This window comes from Suncus etruscus, chromosome X, assembly GCF_024139225.1.
Source record: "Suncus etruscus isolate mSunEtr1 chromosome X, mSunEtr1.pri.cur, whole genome shotgun sequence".
NCBI lineage: Eukaryota > Metazoa > Chordata > Mammalia > Eulipotyphla > Soricidae > Suncus > Suncus etruscus.
Genome location: NC_064868.1, coordinates 63287733 through 63308391, shown reverse-complemented (window position 1 = coordinate 63308391; position 20659 = coordinate 63287733). Strand labels below are relative to the sequence as shown.

Below are 20659 nucleotides of genomic sequence, written 5' to 3'. Positions count from 1 at the left end.
TTTAGAGGGATAGCATTAACTCTGTATAATGCCTTGGGGAGTATTGCCATTATGATGATGTTAATCCTGCCAATCCATGAGCAGGGTATGCGTTTCCATTTCTGTGTGTCCTCTCTTATTTCTTGGAGCAGAGTTTTATAGTTTTCTTTGTATAGGTCCTTCACGTTTTTAGTCAAGTTGATTCCAAGATATTTGAGTTTGTGTGGCACTATTGTGAATGGGGTTGTTTTCTTAATGTCCATTTCTTCCTTATTACTATTGGTGTATAGAAAGGCCATTGATTTTTGTGTGTTAATTTTGTAGCCTGCCACCTTGCTATATGAGTCTATTGTTTCTAGAAGCTTTTTGGTAGAGTCTTTAGGGTTTTCTAAGTAGAGTATCATGTCATCTGCAAACAGTGAGAGTTTGACTTCTTCCTTTCCTATCTGGATTTCCTTGATATCTTTTTCTTGCCATCAGATAAGGGGCTAATCTCCAAAATATACAAGGCACTGACAGAACTTTACAAGAAAAAAATCTAATCCCATCAAAAAATGGGGAGAAGAAATGAACAGACACTTTGACAAAGAAGAAATACAAACGGCCAAAAGACACATGAAAAAATGCTCCACATCACTAATCATCAGGGAGATGCAAATCAAAACAACGATGAGATACCACCTCACACCACAGAGAATGGCACACATCACAAAGAATGAAGACAAACAGTGTTGGCGGGGATGTGGAGAGAAAGGAACTCTTATCCACTGCTGGTGGGAATGCTGTCTACTTCAACCTTTATGGAAAGCGATATGGAGATTCCTCCAAAAACTGGAAATCGAGCTCCCATACGATCCAGCTATACCACTCCTAGGAATATACCCTAGGAACACAAAAATACAATACAAAAACCCCTTCCTTACACCTATATTCATTGCAGCACTATTTACCATAGCAAGACTCTGGAAACAACCAAGATGCCCTTCAACAGACAAATGGCTAAAGAAACTGTGGTACATATATACAATGGAATATTATGCAGCTGTTAGGAGAGATGACGTCATGAAATTTTCCTATACATGGATGTACACGGAATCTATTATGCTGAGTGAAATAAGTCAGAGAGAGAGAGAAAAATGCAGAATGGTCTTACTCATCTATGGATTTTAAGAAAAATGAAAGACATTCTTGCAATAATAATTTTCAGACACAAAAGAGAAAAGAGCTGGAAGTTCCAGCTCACCTCAGGAAGCTCACTAGAAAGAGTGATGAGTTTAGTTAGAGAAATAACTACATTTTGAACTGTCCTAATAATGAGAATGTATGAGGGAAATGAAGAGCCTGTTTAGAGTACAGGCGGGGGTCGGGTGGGGAGGAGGGAGACTTGGGACATTGGTGATGGGAATGTTGCACTGGTGATGGGTGGTGTTCTTTACATGACTGAAACCCAAACACAATCATGTATGTAATCAAGGTGTTTAAATAAAAAAAATAATAAAAAAAGAAAAAAATTAAAGCAGATTGTCTTAAGTTGTCTTAAACTAAAGCAATAATCATTTAAACAGCATGGTATTGAAACAAACACAGACCATCAGATCAATGAAATAGACTTGAGTATTCTGAGACTGACCCCAGATTTATAATCAATTAATCTTTGATAAAGGGTCAAGAAATACAGAGTGGGGCCGGGTAGGTGGCGCTGGAGGTAAGGTGTCTGCCTTGCAAGCGCTAGCCAAGGAAGGACCGCGGTTCGATCCCCCGGTGTCCCATATGGTCCCCCCAAGCCAGGGGCGATTTCTGAGCACATAGCCAGGAGTAACCCCTGAGCATCAAACGGGTGTGGCCCAAAAACCAAAAAAAAAAAAAAAAAAAAAAAAAGAAATACAGAGTGGAATAAGGAAACCTTCTTCAACAAGTGGTATTGGTCAACTACTTGTGAGAAGTGAATTCATACCTCTTTAACACCATGCACAAAGATCAAATCAAAATTAATCAAAGACGTTAATATCAGATCTACACAGAGTTAAACAGCTACACAGAGTTAAAACATAGCCAAACTACTCCATGTCATTAAGACTAAACACATCTTCAAGGATGAAACACCACTGTCCAAGCAAGTGGAGGCATAGATTAAAAAAATGGGACTACATTAAATTGAACTTTTGTACTTCAAAGCAAATTCTAACTTGGACACAAAGGCTACCATGCAGTGGGAGAAACTACTCACCCAATACCCATTGATAAAGGTAATTAAGGTACTGGCAGAACTTAACAAGAAAAAAACTAACCAAATCAAAAAATTGGGAGAAAAAATGAATATATACTTCCTCAAGAAATATAGATGGTAAAAAAACATGAAAAAATGCTCCCCACCACTAATTTTCAGGGAGATGCAAATCAAAACAACAATAAGGTAACATCTCACATTACAGAGAAGGGCACATATCACAAAGAACAAGAACAACCAATGTTGGAGTGGAGGCCCTATAAGAATAAATAAATAAATAAATAAACAAATAAATAAATAAATAAAAGATATCAGAGCTACAAGAAAATTATCTTTTCATTTGCAGTTATAGCTGCCATTGAAGAATCTCTTTTAGCTAGTCTCAGTATTTTATTATTATGCCATATTTCCCTTTGCTCCCTTTTTCATACCAGTGAACTTTGAAGAGCCTTTCCCCTTTGTCCCTCCACTGCTATAGGATACTATCTTTTCCATTACAGATAAATGCACAATTTTTGAACTAATACAAATTATTTTGCTGCTGTTCTTGTTTTCTGTGGTGCCAGATATTATACCGAGGGCCTCATACATGCAAGTCCAGTGTACTACTACTACTGAGCTATATCCCTAACCAACATGCTCAGATTTTGTTTGTTCTGAATGTGTATAGAAATGTTTGCACTATAGCAAGTTCATTCTTCTTTCACTGGGTCCCAATTTATCTTCGCAAAGTTGAAGAATAGGTGGGATCTACTTATTTGCCATAGTTTCTAAATTGAAAAGTCACTGAATGGTATAATAATCATGGTCATTTTTCTCTTCAGGAGGTCACACAAGCTCCTGGTACTGTATTGTGGACACAGGAGCTAACCATTATGTTTTCTGGGTAGATAATGAAGTAATGTTCTTTTTTTCTCTTTCTTCCCTGCTAAACTTACAGCGAATTCTGGTTATGAAGTTGCTCGTTATTTAGATCACATTTTAGCACACACTACTCCCCATCCTAAGAAAGACCCTGCTTCTCAGAAGGAAAAGCTAAATCAGTATGGAACTGCTGAACAACCAACATGTGACTTAAAGTTCTTGATAACTGAGGGCAAGGAGCTACATGCACAAAGTGAGTAATACTGTGACACACTAGTTAGTCACAGGATGATATGAAACGTTACCTGCTAGTGGGATGTTCATTACAGGAAAAGAATAACCAGGAACTTGCTTTGTTCACTGCTATATTACCAGAATATTTTTGTGGGGGATACCCTCCATGCAGTTTTCAAGAAGCCCTGGGGACACTTCTGGTGATTCTTGGCCAATAGAAGTTCAGAGTGAGAGCACCAAAATAGGGTGCTTATCAGCTACTGTGATAGCAGGATTACACAAACTAACGTGGCAGTGCTCAGAGGTCACCAGGGCTACTTTTAATAGTGTTCAAGGAACCACTTAGTGCTAGAGATCAAAATAGGGTTGGCTACATATAAGGCGTATTTAGAGGTTAACTCTATATTACTTCTTCATCCCCTATTCCCTTGACCAGTACTTAGAGCACATCAGACACCTAGTCGTTTGTGAAATTTATGAATTTAGTTTATCTAATCAGTAATATAGTGAGAAGAAGCACAATAGAAGAGAATTTTCCATTTTAACACCCAAGTATTAGTCTCCAAGTATTGAAGTGGTAGAAAGTTTGTGCTTTTTTAAAAAATAATTTTATGTGTGATCTGCATGATACCCTTTCAGTAACAGTATTGCAAACCACAGTGCCTAAAAAGAAAAAAACGAGAAAGAGTAAAAGAACAAAAATGTCATAGAGGCAGGCTGGGTGGGGGTAGAAAACTGGGGACATTGGTGGCAGGAAGTGTACACTGGTGAAGGAATGGGTATTTAAAAATTGTATGACTGAAATGCAATAATAAACAATTTTGTGACTGTATCTCACAGTGATTTAATAAAAAGATATAATAATTATATTTTTAAGAGAACTATTTGAGAACTATTAAAATAGCCATGCAACAATGCAATGGCATGGAAAAAATTCTTCCTTAATTAAGTTAAATTTGAATACTGGAGCCAGAGCAAGATCACAATGGCAGGGCATTTGCCTTGCACACCGCAAGAGACAGACCCGGGTTCAAACCCTGGAGTCCCATATGGTCCCCCAAGCCTGCCAGGAGTGATTTCTGAGCACAGAGCCAAGAGTAACCCCTAAGTGCCACCGAGTGTGGCCCAAAAAACAAAAAAAATTTTATTCCTTAGATCATCTACATTTTGCACTCAGTTGTTCCAGCAATGTATAACAGCAAAACTGCCATTTTTTTTTTATCACAAAGACCACTTTTTTATTCTATGCATTTTCAGGAGTGATCATGGTTATTAAGATAGTTCAATCTTCCTTGTTAACAACAAAACTTATTGGCACACCTAAAAAGCTTATATATCAACATTTTACATAATTGAATTCTCAGTGATGAGAATTGTTGAATGAATGTTCCTGCAGTCTAATACTTTATTAGTACACTACATAACCATTGGGGGAAGCATTTGGCCATTAGAGTAGTTGAAAACATACTAACTGTTCTTTGACTAAGGGCTTATGCAAAGATCTAACCTTTTGTTTGTTACATTCCTAAATTGTGAATCAGGAAACTAGAACTTAATTCCCAGCTATTACTCACTTTTTAAACAATTTTTGACTTTTCTGATATATTTTTATGTGTCTGTAAGATAATGGGAGTGAGAATTCTGTCCTTGGAAGCTACTGTTAAGTGTTTCACTTATGAACTATTTAGTGAAAAGTTTAAGAAAAATCATATTGTAGATTTCAGCAACAAAATGTTGGTATCGTATCCTATATCCTACAAAAAAATTAAATACCTTTAGACTCCCCAAAAGGATATCTCAGAGTGGGTCATCCAATGTATTTTTAAATTTCTATGCTATCATCCATCTATTTTAAGGAAATCCAACTACTAGTGGGCAGATATTTGCTTTGAAAGGTTAAGTAAATACAAGCATAATTGACATTATGAATGGTATTCTATCAAACTATCAGTGATAGTACTACTGTGGTATTTTATATTTCATTTAAAGTGTATTTAGACACACTAATACAAAGTTGTGCTGTATAAATACAATGAAATGCTATGCATCTACAAGAAAATAAGAAAGCATGGAAGCCAAACTACAGTAATTAAGCTTATAAATGTCTCAAGGAGTCATACACTGGTTGGTGGGAGGTAAGCTGGGGTCTCTAATATTCTAATTAGTAGAATTCATTATATTATTTTTCTGTCATTATAGTTTTTGTATTTTATCCAAACTGTGTTTATTAGATGCTACTTTAATAATCTACTGATATTTTTATTCAATTTTTCCAAGAAGGTACATTTTTCATTTTTATTCTATAATGAATAAACATATCTCTGAGGTCAGCTGTAGATTATTGTTAATCTCTTGCTTATCTAATATTTCCTGTGATATTTCATCCTGTGTAGATATATGTTGTCCTACAAAGATATCTCAGTCTTCGTGGTCTGCCTTCAAATTGCTTGATTCACCGCATTCCCCACCAGAGAACCAGGTAAATTTGTACATGAAGTATTTCAATTACCTTTTATTGGTAACACTCTTATTCTTATGAAAAAATAATAAAACTAGTGCATAATTTAAATATATCTACAATCAAATGTACAAGTTTAAATATGGCTTTATAAAATACTAACAATAACTGTGCTAAATTAACTCATACATCCAGAAAGAAACAATGGAATACCTCCACTCTACAGCCTTGCTTCAGCAAGATGTTATTCACTATTTGCAAAACAGAGGGTGTAGGTTATGTTTACAAGCAGTCCACCCATTAGCTCTCCCTCAGTGGCCTTAATATGGATGAGAATTATTCTGATACTTGTCCTACCTCTATGGGATATCTGAAAAAGATATCTTTACCATTTGCACACATTTGTAGACAGTAAATTATAAAGAAACAGAAGACATATAAGCAGTGAGGTGATTTCTCAGACAAAACTAGTCATTTTATTAGAAAAATGCCACATTGGTGAGGATATATATTCTTTGTAGCTCTTTTGGGGGGTGGAATTTGGGCTCAACCCAGTATGGATATACTCCTGGATTTTTCTCAGGGATCAGTTTTGGCAGTGCTCGGGGTGGGTGGGGGGTTATTTTGAGATCAAACCTAGGTAAGCTGCATGCAAGGCTTTACCTGCTGTACTATCTTTCCAAACCTAAACTTCACTTTTTTAAAATAAGCAAGTTTTTTTCCAGTCAGACTTTAACAAAACCAGATTATTATACAAATATGTCGAAGATATCATTGCTTTTGTTTTTTTTTTTGACAAATAAGTTCAACACTCTTGGGGCTGAGAGTGTACAGTGGATAGGGTGTTTACCTTGCATGTGGCTTACCTGGGTTTAATATTTTGTATTACATATGGCTCCTCAAACACTGCCAGGAGTGATCCTAAGTGCAGAGCCAGGAGTAGCTCCTGAGTATTGTCCGTTGTGGCCCCAAAACAAAAAGAGCAACACTCTACGCAGCATTATTCAAGTTGTATCTTTGGGATCTGAGTTTTTTATTATCCTTTTTCAAACTACAAGGTTCAATTTTTTTTTATCTTTTTTAAAACTGCAGGTGCCCTCTGCTCATGTAAAACTACACCTTCCTAGGGATGAATCTGGGGAGGTGGACTTCAAAGCACTGGTTTTACAGTTGAAGGAGACTTCAAGCCTTCAGGAGCAAGCTGATATCCTCTGCTTGCTATATGCAATGAAGTAAGTGAATGAGATTGTCACTGTGCTTTCGTGTGCATGTAGAATGTGTATAAATGGCATAGTTGTGGAATTTCACTAATCTAAACTTGCAGTTTTTCAACCTATTCATTACATAACTTCACAACAGCAATATCTTCACTTATAAAATTTGAATTGTTCCTATCTCATACTTATTATAAACATTAAATATGCTGTATCTATTGTCTAATGCAATAACAGACAACTATTATAATTAGCCTTATGGTTATAATTAAGCCTTCAACTATTTGGTAAAAGTTTAAAGAAACAAATTTCTAACTCAAAAACTAAGAATATGTTGGCTTACAAAGAAATAAACAAGCGTTTTTATTGTTTTCTATATGAAAACATACTGATATTTATATGTATACTTGAAAGTCAGTAGATTTAAATTAATTCTCTTGCTCTTGGGGCCAGAATAATAGTATAGCAGGTAGGGTGTTTGCTTTGCATACTGTCAATTTAGGTTCAACCTGAGTACAGAGAAGGAGTAACCTCTGAGTACTGCTGGGTGTGGCCCCAAAACAACAACAAACAAATAATTTTTCCATTTTTAGTTACAACTACTTTAATTTTGGGGTTTCTCAACAGCTATCATAATATTTTAGGAGGCACATTTTTAAAATAATAATGTCTTTGTTTAAGCACCATGGTTACAAAATTGTTCATGTCATAAAATGTACACCACCCTGCAACAGTGCATTTTTCCCAACAACCATGTCCCTGGTTTCCCTTCACGACATGCTCCCTGTCTGGCAAGCATTTGCCTCCCCCCCCCTCTCACTCTCTCTCACTCTCTCTCACTCTCTCACTCTCAGATCTCTCTTTTTCCTTTTTGATACAGTGTTTTGCACTATAGTTAATGCAAGTTCATGTCAATTTCTCCCCTTTGAGAACATAGAGCGATCAGTTCCAGCTATCATTGTCATAGTGAAACCTTGTCTACTCTAAATGCACTCACTGTTTTTGTTGCAAGTTTCATATCATAGACTGGTCCTCCTGACCCTCATCTTTATTGTCTTTGGATATTATTATCATACTTTCTTTTATTTTTCTTATATCCATAAAATGAATAAGATTATTATTCTATATCTATCCCTCTCCCTCTGACTCATTTTGCTCTGCATAATTCTCTTCATATCTATCCATGTATAAGCAAATTTCTTGACTTGCCCTTTTGCTAGCTGCTTCATAGTATTCCATTCTGCAGATGTACCACAGTTTCCTTAACCTCTCATTCTGTTCTCAGACACTTGGGTTGTTTCCAAATTCTGGCTATTGTAAGTAGTGCTGTGATGACATAAGAATGCAGAGGGCTTTCTGCATGATGTTTTCAGGTTCCTATAGTATATCCCTAGGAGTGTTATTGCTGGGTCATATGCGAGCTCAATTTCTAGATTTTTTTAAAGAATCTCCATATTGTTTTACAAAACGACTGTAAAGTCCAGCATTCTCATCAGCAGTGAATGAGAGATCTTTTCTCACCACATACATGCCAGCACTGATTATTCTTGTTTTTTTTTTTTTGTGATATGTGCCAGTCTTTGAGGTGTGAGATGATATCTAATTGTTGTTTTGTTTTTCATCTTCTTGATAATTAGTGTTGCAGAGCAATTTTTATGTACCTTTCCGGCATCAATGTTTTTTTTTAGGAAATGTCTATTCATTTTCTCTCTATGTTATGATGGGATTAAATGGGTTTTTCTTAAGTTTTATCAGTACCTTGTATGTCTTAGGTATTAAATACTTATCAGATGAGTATTGGGTAAATAGTTTCTTCCATTCTGTGGGTTGCCTTTGTATCCTAGTCATACTTTCCTTTGATATGCAGAAGCTCCTCAGTTTAATGTAGTCACATTTGTTTATCTATGCTAACAATTGCTTGGCCAGAGGTGTTTCACACTTGAAGATGTCTTTAGTTTCAATGTCATGGAGTTTTGCCTAAGATTTTCTCTATGTAATTTATAGGTCTGATATCAAGGTCTTTAATCCATTTTGATTTTACCTTTGTGCATAGTGTCAAAGGAGATCTAAATTCACTTTTGTTTTGTTTTTTGGTTTGGTTTGGTTTGGTTTTTTTTGGGGGGTGGGCCACATCCAGTGATACTCAGGGATTACTCCTGGCTATGTGCTCAGGAATCGCTCCTGGCTTGGAAGACTATATGAAACAACGGGGATTGTACCCAGATCCATCCTGGGTCAGCTGCGTTGCAAGGCAAACGCCATATCACTGCGCTATCACTCCGGCCCCTAAGTTCACTTTTTTTTGCATGGAGTTCACCAGTTATCCCAAATCCTGGGATTTAAGGAAACTGGGTTTCCTTGCTCCATTTTTATCAAAGATTGATTGATTGTATATCTCAGAACACTCAAGTCTATCCTATTTATCTGAGATTCTGTCTTTATTACAAAACCATACTGTTTTAATTACTACTGCTTCATATATTACAGTTTAAAGTTTGGGAAAGTGATGCTTCCCCCCTTTTTTGACTAAGTTATTTTGAATGTTTATTATTACAAATGAATTTCAGGAGTGTTTGGTCCACAATTTTGAAAAATGTCATGGGTATTCTTATAGGGATCGCATTATATCTTACAATGCTTTTGGAATTATTTTCTAAATATTGTATATCATCTGCAAACAGTGAGCATGACATCCTCTTTTCTTATCTGAATGCCATTGATACCTATTTTTACCTGATTGCTATGGCAAGTACTTCCAGTTCTACATTGAATAGAAGTGGCAAGCTAGGGCAGCCTTGTCTTGTGCCAGATCTTGTAAAAATGTGTTTAATTTTTCCCTACTGAGTACAATATTTGTCATTGGCATGTGGCTATTCAATTCCTATCTTATTGACTGTTTTTATCATGAATGGGGGTTGGACCTTGTCAAATACTTTCTCTTCAACTATTGATCTGATTATATGATTTTTATTTTTATTTTTATTTATATGTTGTATTTTATTGATAGACTTGCATATGTTAAACCATCCTTTGTAATAAATCCTATCTTGTCATGGTATATGACCTTCTTGATGAGCTATTAGATTGTATTTGCTAAAATTTTGTTGGGAAAGTTTGTATTGTTGTTTATCAAACATATTGGTCTGTAATTCTCTTTTTTGTACACATCCCTTCTTTTGGTATCAGGGTGATGTTAGCTTCAGAGAAAATACTTGTGAGTGTTTCTGTTTCTTCAATTTCCAGTAAGACCCTGAAAAAGATTGGCAGATGTTCTCTTTAAAGTTTTGAAAGAGTTCACTAGTGAATCAATTTTAGCCTGGCCTTTTACTTTTGGATAGTCATTTGACATGATTACCATTTCAATTTCCTCAATAATGATAGGTCTATTAAGATATCCCAAGTCATCTTTTTTTTAATTTTGGAATTTATAGAAATAGAAGAATTCAACCGTTTCCTCCAGATTCTCTTCTTTTATGGGTTTTCTTGGGAGATGTGGGGTCTCTCTTGTTTAGTGCCAGTAGTAAACGATAAATTATCAGTTCTTGGAAGGCCTTTAGATTGAAAACTTGTCACCACTGGGAAGGCACTCTTCTTTTATTGTGGTATGTATGCAGGAGAATCTAGAGGGAGCCTGGCATGTACAGTCCAGAGTAAGAAATGCAGATAAATGGACCAGAGCAAAATGAAGTCATTCAGAACAGGAGTTATGTTCAAGAATGTTCCAGTGAAAGGCAAAGCACATACAGTCCAGCTCGAGGGGGCTTTCATAGTGATAATCCACCAAAGGGTCAAATCACAATTAGCACTCACCATCGTTGAGGTCTTTTTCGTGGGTCCAGAGTTCATGTCTAAGGTTTGGGCGCCACTTGTAAATTCACCCCACACACTGTATCTCCAAACCCAGATGAACCGTGTCTGAATCTGTGTCGCACAAGAAATGATCCAGACCAGGTTGAGGGTGAAACATGTGTAGTCTGGCAGTCTTCTACCTAGTAAGGAGCTTGCTGCATGCCAGAACTACCGTTTTTTGTTTGTTTGTTTGTTTGTTTGTTTTTGAGTACAGAGATCACCCCTGGGTGGAGCAGTAAACCCACCCAGGTTTACAAGTACCACAACTTTTGTTTTGGGTGAAACCAAGTTGTAAACAAATAGATACAAAGAAACCAGGTATAAACTGTTTTAGGTAAAATAAGGTATAACCCAACACTCCAAACGTAGGAACTTCATAGACAAGGACCTAAAATTAGCATTTAATGTTCTAGCAATGGATTTCAAAGAATCATTAACTAAAGAAATTAAGAAATCCATAGACAAACAATTCATCGAAATCAAAAAAGGCCACTGAGAGCTGGAGTGATAGCTCAGCTATAAGGCATTTGCCTTGCACATGGCCAACCCAGGACCAACCCTCATTTGATCCCCAGCATCAAATATGGTCCAATGAGCCTGCCAGGAGCAATTTCTTAGTGAAAAGCCAGACATAACCCCTGAACAACCTCAGATGTGACCCCATCAAAAAACAGTCCATTGATTATTGCGTGCTAATGTAATCTGCCACTTTGCTATACAAATCGATTATTTCTAGAATCACTATTGGTAGAGTCTTTAGGCTATTCTAAATATAGTATGTTGCAGGAAAACAGTTAGAACTAGACTTATTCCTTTCCTATCTGGATGTTTTTGCTATGGCAAGTACTTCCAGTACTATGTTGAATAAGGGTGGCAAGAGGGGGCAGCCTTGTCATTTGCCAGAGTATATTTTCCAAGGTCTTGTGGTAAATGGCCTTGACTATAAGGAGAAAAATTCCTTCCATTTCCATCTTGTTTTTTCTATCATGAATACGTGTTATGTATGTTAAACCATCCTTGTATCTGTGAAATGAATCCTACTTGGTCATGGTGTATGACCTTCTTGATGAGGCATTGGATCCTATTTGCTAGGATTTTCTTAGGATATTTGCACTTGGGGGGCCGGAGAGATAGCACAATGGCATTTGCCTTGCAAGCAGCCAACCCAGGACCTAAGGTGGTTGGTTCAAATCCTGGTGTCCCATATTATCCCCCGTGCCTGTCAGAAGCTGTTTCTGAGCAGATAGCCAGGAGGAACCGCTGAGCGCCACTGGACATGGCCCAAAAACCAAAAAAAAAAAAAGGATATTTTCACTTGTATTTTTGATGAATATTGTTCTGTAGTTCTTATTTTTGTGGCATTCTGTCTGCTTTAATATCAGGATGATGTTAACTTTGTAAAAACTATTCAGGAGGGGGCCTGGAGAAATAGCACAGCGGCGTTTGCCTTGCAAGCAGCCGATCCAGGACCAAAGGTGGTTGGTTCGAATCCCGGTGTCCCATATGGTCCCCCGTGCCTGCCAGGAGCTATTTCTGAGCAGATAGCCAGGAGTAACCCCTGAGCACTGCCAGGTGTGACCCAAAAACCAAAAAAAAAAAAGAACTATTCAGGAGGGTTTCTCTTTCTCCAATATTCTGGAAGAGCCTGAAAAGATTTGTTGGTGAGTTCTTTTGAAAGGTTTTAAATAATTTGTTAGTGAATTCATTTGGGACTGGGCTTTTGTTTTTCAAAAGACTTTTGATTTCCATTTTAATATACTCAGTAGTTATGGGTCTGTTTAGATATGCTAGGTTATGTGGTTCAACCTTGAGAGGTTAAAAGTAACTAAGAATTTATCCATTTATTTCAGGTTTTCTTATTTTGTGGCATAGAATTTCTCGAAGTAGTCTCTGATTACCCTTTACATTTCTGTAATATCTATAGTAATCCCCCCTTTTAATTTCTAATTCAGTTTATCAAGTTCTTCTTTCCCTTTCCTTGTGAGTTTTACTACCTGATCTTGTTTATTTTTCAAAGAACAAACTTACTTTCATTGATCTTTTGGATTGTGTTTTGTATATTCACTTTATTAATTTCTGCTGCAAGCTTTGTTATTTCCTTTTGCCTACCTATTTTTGGTTCATTTTGTTGATCACTTTCTAATTGTATAAGTTATGTTATTGATGTAGGCCCTTTCTTGCTTCCTGATGTGTGCATGCAAAGCTATAAATTATCCTCTAAATAATGCATTTTCTGTGTCCCACATATTCTGATAATTTCTGTCTTTATTTGCATTTGTTTCCAGAATTCTTTTGGTTTTCTCTTAGATTTCATCTTTGACCCACTGGTTTTTCAGTAGTGAACTGTCTAATTTTACGTTATTAAAGTTTTTCTACTGTTTCTTTTTAGTTTCCTTCTAATTTTAGTGCTTTGTGATCTGAGAAGGTAGTCTGTACAATTTATATCCTATTTATTTTATGAAGTTATGTCTTATGAGCCAGCATGTGGTTTATCCTAGACAATGACCCATGTGTATTGGAGATAATGTATATCCAATTTTCTGGGGGTGGGATGCCATATATATCTACTAGGTACTTTCTTCCATCTCTCCTTTCAGAGCTAGTATATTTCTGTTGGGTTTCAACCTGGTTGACATACCAAGGGTTCATAGGACAGTGTTGAAGTCACTCACTATTATAGTGTTACTATAAATGTCTTCTTTTAGATTTATAAACAATTGTATCAAATATTTTGTTAGTCCCTCATTGGGTGCATATATGTTTAGGAGTGTCATTAATTTGTGTTGTACATATACCCTGATTATTATGAAATGTCCATCTTTGTCCCTTATATCTTTTTACATCTAAAGTTTAATATCAGTGTCATCTGATATTAATATGGCCACTCCAGCTTTTTAAAGTGAGTTGTTTGCTTTTATGATTGACTTTTAACCTTCGATTCTGAGTCTGTGATTGTTCTGACTATTCAAATGTGTTTCTTATGGTCATAATAATATTGGATTTAGCTTTTTGATCCATTTTGCTACTCTGTGTCTCTTTTTTAACATTTTTAATTTTTATTTTGACCAAAGTGGATTACAAATCTTTCACAGTAATTTTTAGGTACATAGTGACATTGAATCAGGGGCATTCCCACCACCATGTGTCTCTTAACTGGTGCATAGTTCATTGATGTTTAGGTAGATAATTGTATTATCATGGGATTTACTCTCCTGTTTGTGTAGAAGTTTAGTGTGTCTGTTGGTCTGCCTTGTCTTAAAGTTGACCTTTCAGTTTTTCTTTTAAAGCTGGTTTTGAGTCTGTAAAGTTTCTGAGCTGTTGTTTTTACATGAAGCTATATGCTTCCTTAAAACCTGAACCTGGCTAGGTGCATAATTCTGGGCAAAGCAGCCATTTTATTGAGTATTTTCACAATATCCCACCACTGACTTGTGACATTGAAGGTTTCATCTTGTTTCTGCTATAAATCTTTTTTTAAATATATTTTTTATTTAAGTAACATGATCATATTTGGGTTACAGTCATAACCATAACACCTCCCTTCACCAGTGCAACATTACCCCCTCCCCCCTTCCCATCCCCTGCCTGTATTTGAGACAGGCATTCTACTACAGTAATTTGTTTTTAAGTTCAGAAGTTGTATTTTTTTTCCTTAAAGGAGAAGAGTAAAAATATATATAGTAAAGGTGTGATAGTGGCAATCGCCAATGTTTGCATAGGTCCAGAAAAATGGAGAAAATGGAAAAAAAATTCTTGACCTGATTACAAAAAGGCCTCACCCCAGAAGTTTATTGGCATAAGACAGACTCTGGGTTCCAGGCATACCAGTCTATCCAACTCCAGTCATTCTCAAGGTCCTGGTGAAACTTTTTCACACTTTAGCTATTGTTGGTATCAGACTCTTATATTTAAAGACTCTGGATTCTGTGCATTTCTTTCATCGATGTCAGTCTGATGTGGGGCATCCTCTAGTTTCAGCATATCATTAAATGTGGAGCGATCTGCCCTGCATGCAGACTGTTGCTGAGTCGCCTGGGTGTTGGGAACACTCTTTGGAGTAAGTCAATGCCAAAGAATGGTAGGTCATCTCTGGTAGACGCTTGGATCCTGGTAATGTTAAAGACAATTGTGGTTGTTTCCATAGATGGTATCCATTGTTCAGGTGTGTGTGGGTGATGCCCATTCTTCTGAGGCCTGAGCCAAATCATTATGCCAATGTTCAGGGTAAAAGGCCTAATTACATTACCAAATTTGTGTTCCCATCTCTATTAGATAAGAACTTGTTTGCATAGGTATTATTTTCCCATTTTAATGTGCCTATGCAAAAGAGAAGCAATGCCACAAGATATTATTGGTGCATCTGGGGGCCGAAGAATAAAGTCCAACATTTTCCGTAACTTGGTATAAACGTGAAATCTATACAGAGTTCCTCTTATACCAGTATTGCTTATAAAACAGATCTCACAGGGGGAAAATCAAACAATCAAATGACTAATCTAGTGGGCAAAATTGTCACTATATGAGGATATTCGAAAAGAGTTATAGATGTTAAGGAAATACATCTGAGATATACAAAAGAGATACATGTGACCCTTTTATGTTTTAAAAAGAAAAAACAGAAAGAAAACAAGGGCATTTGAAGACAACAGGTGATAGTTGAGTTTGAGACATGTTTTGCGGCATTACGGAACCCAATATTGTCCTTGAACTAGGGGTTTTGCTGAAGCTGATTCTGGTATCATGCAACAGTCCATAGTTTGATGGGGGCATGAGGGGCCACCAAGCATGGGTCAACAGGCGTGTTGATTGTAGTTATTTGTAGAGGCATGAGAGGGTGTCTTTCAATGAGGAGCTGGAGTTTCTGCTATAAATCTTAAGGGTGATCTTTTGAATGTAATTTCCATGTTTGATCTTGCTGATTTCAGTATTCTATCCATATCTATGGGATTCATCATTGTGACTATGATGTGTCTTGGTGTGCTTTTTTTCGTGTCTCTTTTAACATGCAGTATTTGGCTGCATACAGTCTTTAGCTTTGGGAGATTTTCTGTAATGAGCTGCTTTCCTGTTGATTCTTCCAATGGAATTTCTTCCTGTGTCTCCGGGATTCCAATGATTCTTATGTTCTTTCTGTTGAGTTTATCAAAGACTTCAGTTTTCATCTGTTCAGATTCCTAGAGTTATATTTCCATTGTCTGATCATTTTCTTTAAGGCTCTTTTCCAATCTCTTCTGTTGTATGGAGTTATTATGCATCTTATCTTCCAACTCACTAATTCTGCCCTCAACAGCTGTTATTCTGTTAAAGGCTTTTCAGTGAGGTTTTCATTGTGATTACCAAGTTTTCAGTCCTGTTATTTCAGTAGGAGGTTTTTTTTTCCATTTCTATTTTCATACACTCTTGATTTTTATATGTGGTTCATTTAGCTAGTTCTATGTTTTCTTTGAGTTCTATGAGGATCCTCCATATTGCTTCTCTTAACTCCTTATTTGAAAAGCTAAGTGGTTGGCGATTTTTTAGGTCATTGGGGCTGCCATCTTCATTCTCTAATCATAGTTGAGGCCTGCTTTGTTTCCCATTGTCACACTTGTAGTGTGGTGTTTTCTTCATGTTGTGCTGGGGTTCATTGACTAGACTAGGAGATGTGTGCAGCTGCAAAGCATAGCAGCCAGGCTTTTCTGGCTTCAGCCTTCATAGGCGGTGTCAGCTACATCTGTTGATGTGTACTCAGGAGCTCTTCTGGGTGGGGTATTTTACAGCTAAAATAGAATGGTCCCCATGTACAACCACACCATCCCTTGTTTAGTAAGAAATGTCTAACTCTGTTCCTTATAACTCTTTAAAGCTTAAAATCTGTGTTGTGTGATATTAATAATACTGCTACAGCCTTTTAAGGGAGTCGTTTGTTTGGATGATTATTTGCCAACCTTTGATTTTCAGTCTGTGTTTGTTCTGACTGTTCAGCTATGTTTCTTGTAGTAGTATAAAGTTGGATTTAGCTTTTTGATCCATTTTGCTACTCTGTGTTTCTTAACTGGTGCGTGTAGTCCTATCATGTTGAGAGAGGTGATTGTTATGGTATTAATGTCATCTTTCTGTACCAATTTGATGTCTGTTGGTCTGTCTTGTCTTAAAGTAGAACTTCATTTCATCTTTTAAGGCTTGTTTTGAGTCCATAAAGTTTCTAAGCTATTGGTTATCTGTGAAGCTGTGTATCCTTCCTTCAAACCTGATTGTAAGTGTAGTTGTGTGAAGTACTTTTGGTGAAGCGTTCATTTTGTTGAGTTTTTTCACTATATCCATCCATTATCTTCAGGCGATGAGGGTTTCTTGCGACAGATTTGCTGTAAATCTTAAGGATGCTCCTTTAAATGTAATTTCCGTGCCCGGAAAGATAGCACAGCAGTGTTTGCCTTCAAGCAGCTGATCCAGGACCAAAGATGGTTGGTTCAAATCCCGGTGTCCCATATGGTCCCCCGTGCCTGCCAGGAGCTATTTCTGAGCAGACAGCCAGGAGTAACCCCTGAGCACTGCCGGGTGTGGCCCAAAAACCAAAAAAAAATGTAATTTCCTTATTGGTTCTTGCTGTTTTCAATATTCAATATTCAATATCCATATCTGGTGCTTCTTTCCTGTGACTGGGATATGTCTTGGGGTGCATTTCTTTGGATCTCTTTTACATGGTATTTTTAGGACAAGCAGGATTTGTTTGCATGCACTCTAGCTCTGGGAGTTTTTCTGCAATGACATTCTTGACTGCTTATTCTTCATGAGTATTTTCTTCCTGAGTCTCTGAAACTCCAATATTTCTTATGTTACTTCTGTTGAGTTTATCAAAGACTTTTGTTTTCATCTGTTCACATTCTTTGAGTTTTATTTCCATTGTCCCATCATTTGTTTTAAGGCTCTTTTTTATCTCTTCTGTTGTATGAAATTGTAATGCATGTCATCTTCCAGCTCACTGATTCTGACCTCAGCCACTCAGTTACTCTGTTAGAGAGGCTTTCCAGTGAGAATTTCATTTTGCTCACAAGTTTTCAGCCTTTTTATTTCAATTTGGAGTTTTCTCATTTCTCCTTTTATATCCTATTGATTCATATTTGTTATTTATTCAGTTTGTTCCTTGCTTTCATTGAATTCTAGAAACATTCTCCATATTTTTCTCTAAAATATTTATCTGAGAAACTATATAGGTGGTTAGTACTTTTCTAGTCATCAGAGATGCCATCTTCATTCTCTAAGCATGGTGGAAGCCACTTTTCTGCATTGTCATTTGTGTAGTGTGTTGTTTTCTACATGTTGCATTGGAGTTCATTGTCTAGGAGAAGTGTGCTGTGGAGCGGTGTGGTCACAGTCTTCTGGCTCTGCCCTTGAGGGCAGAGTCTACTCACCTGTGTTGACATGTTGTATCCTGCTGGCATAGGAGGAATCTCTGTTCTTTGGGGTGATGTGTTTCTGGGCTCTGCTGCTGGGTGGCATGGGCTCCACTCACCTGAGTTCATATGCTCACCACTTTCTGAAAGCAGGCTCCACCCTTCAGGTTGGAGTCTACTCACCTTCATTGATGTGTCATGCTCTTCTGGTAGGGGAGGTGCCTCTGATTTTTATGGTGATTTGCTTTGGGTCTCAACTAGTGGGTCAGGTCACAAATTTCATAATTTATATTTCATGGTACTTCTTCATTGTGTATTTAGAAAAATTTTCAGTAATAATGTCTATCATTCTGTAAAAATAAATACACATTTTTCTTATTTTTTGAGTTCCATAAGTGTAGCATACTAAGTTTAGTTAGTATGTAGTAGTTTAGTTAAATCTTCCTCATTATTTTCAAATATGTTAAAACCTATTAACTGGACAAAAGTCATTTTGTTAAAAGCATAGCTACAACTGAATTGTTCTTGATTTCTTTTTCATTTTTGGCCACACCCAGTGCACTCTGGGATTCTCCTGGCTCTACACTCAAAAATCACTCCTGGCAAGCTCAAGACATCATATGGGATGCCCAAGATCAAACCCAGGTCAGCCATGTGTGAGGCATTTAAATGCCCTATCTGTATTGCTATGGCCTTTGTTCTTGGCTTTTAAGTCTGATTTTTAATCATGGTTTTACAAGGATTTTTGTAAATAACAATTGTTTCCTAATCAAAAGCTTGTCAAAAAACAGGCATACCTGTTATAACAATGAAATTTTATTATTGACAGTAGGTTTAGTTTACTTAAAAATAATGTCTTGGGGCCAGAGAGATAGCATGAAGGTAGGGCATTTTCCTTGCCTTCCGAAGAAGGACGATGATTTGAATTCTGGCATCCCATATTGTCTCCCAAGCCTGCCAGGAGCAATTTCTGAGCGTAGAGCCAGGAGTAACCCCTGAGCACTGCAGGGTTCAATCCAAAAACCAAAAAAAATTTATTTTGTCTTGTATTTAATATTCCAGAGGACCTGACTGGGACATTGGATTTTATGATACAGGGAGCATAACTGTAAAAGAGCTGCTTACTGAACTATATGGAAAAGTTGGGGAAATTCGTCACTGGGGTCTAATCCGATACATCTCAGGAATCTTAAGGAAGAAGGTGGAAGCACTTGATGAGGTACTATAAACTTTTGAATTTATATGAAATCTAATTGAAGGTACATAAAATCTTGGATAGTTTAGGTAACATGCTTACAATAATTTTAACAATTATGGTTTTGATATATAAGATTACTATACTTCACCACCACCTAAGTTCCCAAGTCACTTAACCACTTCCTGTGCCACTTATAGTCTTCCTCTTCCTGCTTGCCCCACTTTCCCTTACTGCTTGAAAATCTAATTTTTTTAATAAGGTTTGTTGTCATATGACATTGTCTATTCCCTTGTTTTGTTTTGTTTTTCAATTTACCTCAGATAAATGAAATAATATTTGCCTCTCTCTAACTTAAATTGCTTTGTATGATACCTAGAATTCTATCCAAGTTGTAGCAAATTACAAGAGTTTATTTTTTACAACTGCAGAGTATTGTATTGTGTATATCTGTCACAACTTTTGAACCATTGGCCTATACACATTTGGGTTGTTTTCATATATTGGCTATAGTACTTAGCACTGCCATGAACATAGGTATGCATATAACCTTTTGAATTAATGTTTTTATGTTTAGGAGATACATGCCAAGGTGTGGAATTTCTGAATTAAAATTAAATTAAATTAAAATTTTCGTTTTATATTTTAACTTTGTGGAGAAGTCTCTATATTTTTCCCCAAAAGCTCTATGAAGTTCCTTTTGCACCACATTACTATCAACACTAGTTTTTACCATTCATTTTGATATATGGCCTATATTAAAATATTGGTAATCATGTTAGATGTTTTATGTCCTGTATAAAGTTTCTGGTACTCAGCCTTGTGCTTTTTAATGTAAGTATACTATGCCAAAATATATAAATTGCAGAAATGCATAGGCTTAGTGCTTTAAATTTTCTAATTCTAAAATTCTAAATATTTAAATTAATATTTAATTTATACTAAGTTAAAACTTCTCACCTTTATTAAATAAAAATACATCAGTATGGGCCAGAGCGATAACATAGTGGGTAGGACAGTTGCCTTGCATACTGCGGACCTAGTTTAATCTCCAGCATCCCATATGTTTCCCCAATCTTACAGGAGTGATTTATGAGCACAGAGTCAGGAGTAATCCTTGGAAGCTGCTAGGTATGCTCCCAAACAAAAAAATACATTAGCATTCTTTCTTTGAAATCTCTTTTTAAATCTTCATCCCTTTTTCTGAGAAAGGGTTTGGTGTGTCAAGTTTAAGAAAAGCAAAAGTTTCCAAACTGAGAAAAGAGA

General features: G+C 36.5%; 1 protein-coding gene across 1 annotated transcript in view; it reads left to right on the top strand.

Annotated features, from left to right (window-relative positions):
• Window positions 1-20659, top strand: part of PHKA1 (phosphorylase kinase regulatory subunit alpha 1) — a 210960-nt gene that overhangs the window by 165807 nt on the left and 24494 nt on the right. The window contains exons 19-22 of the mRNA XM_049767159.1: window positions 3147-3323; window positions 5698-5783; window positions 6855-6994; window positions 19261-19417. Coding sequence (XP_049623116.1) covers window positions 3147-3323; window positions 5698-5783; window positions 6855-6994; window positions 19261-19417 — 560 coding nt within the window. The remainder of the gene's footprint in view (window positions 1-3146; window positions 3324-5697; window positions 5784-6854; window positions 6995-19260; window positions 19418-20659) is intronic.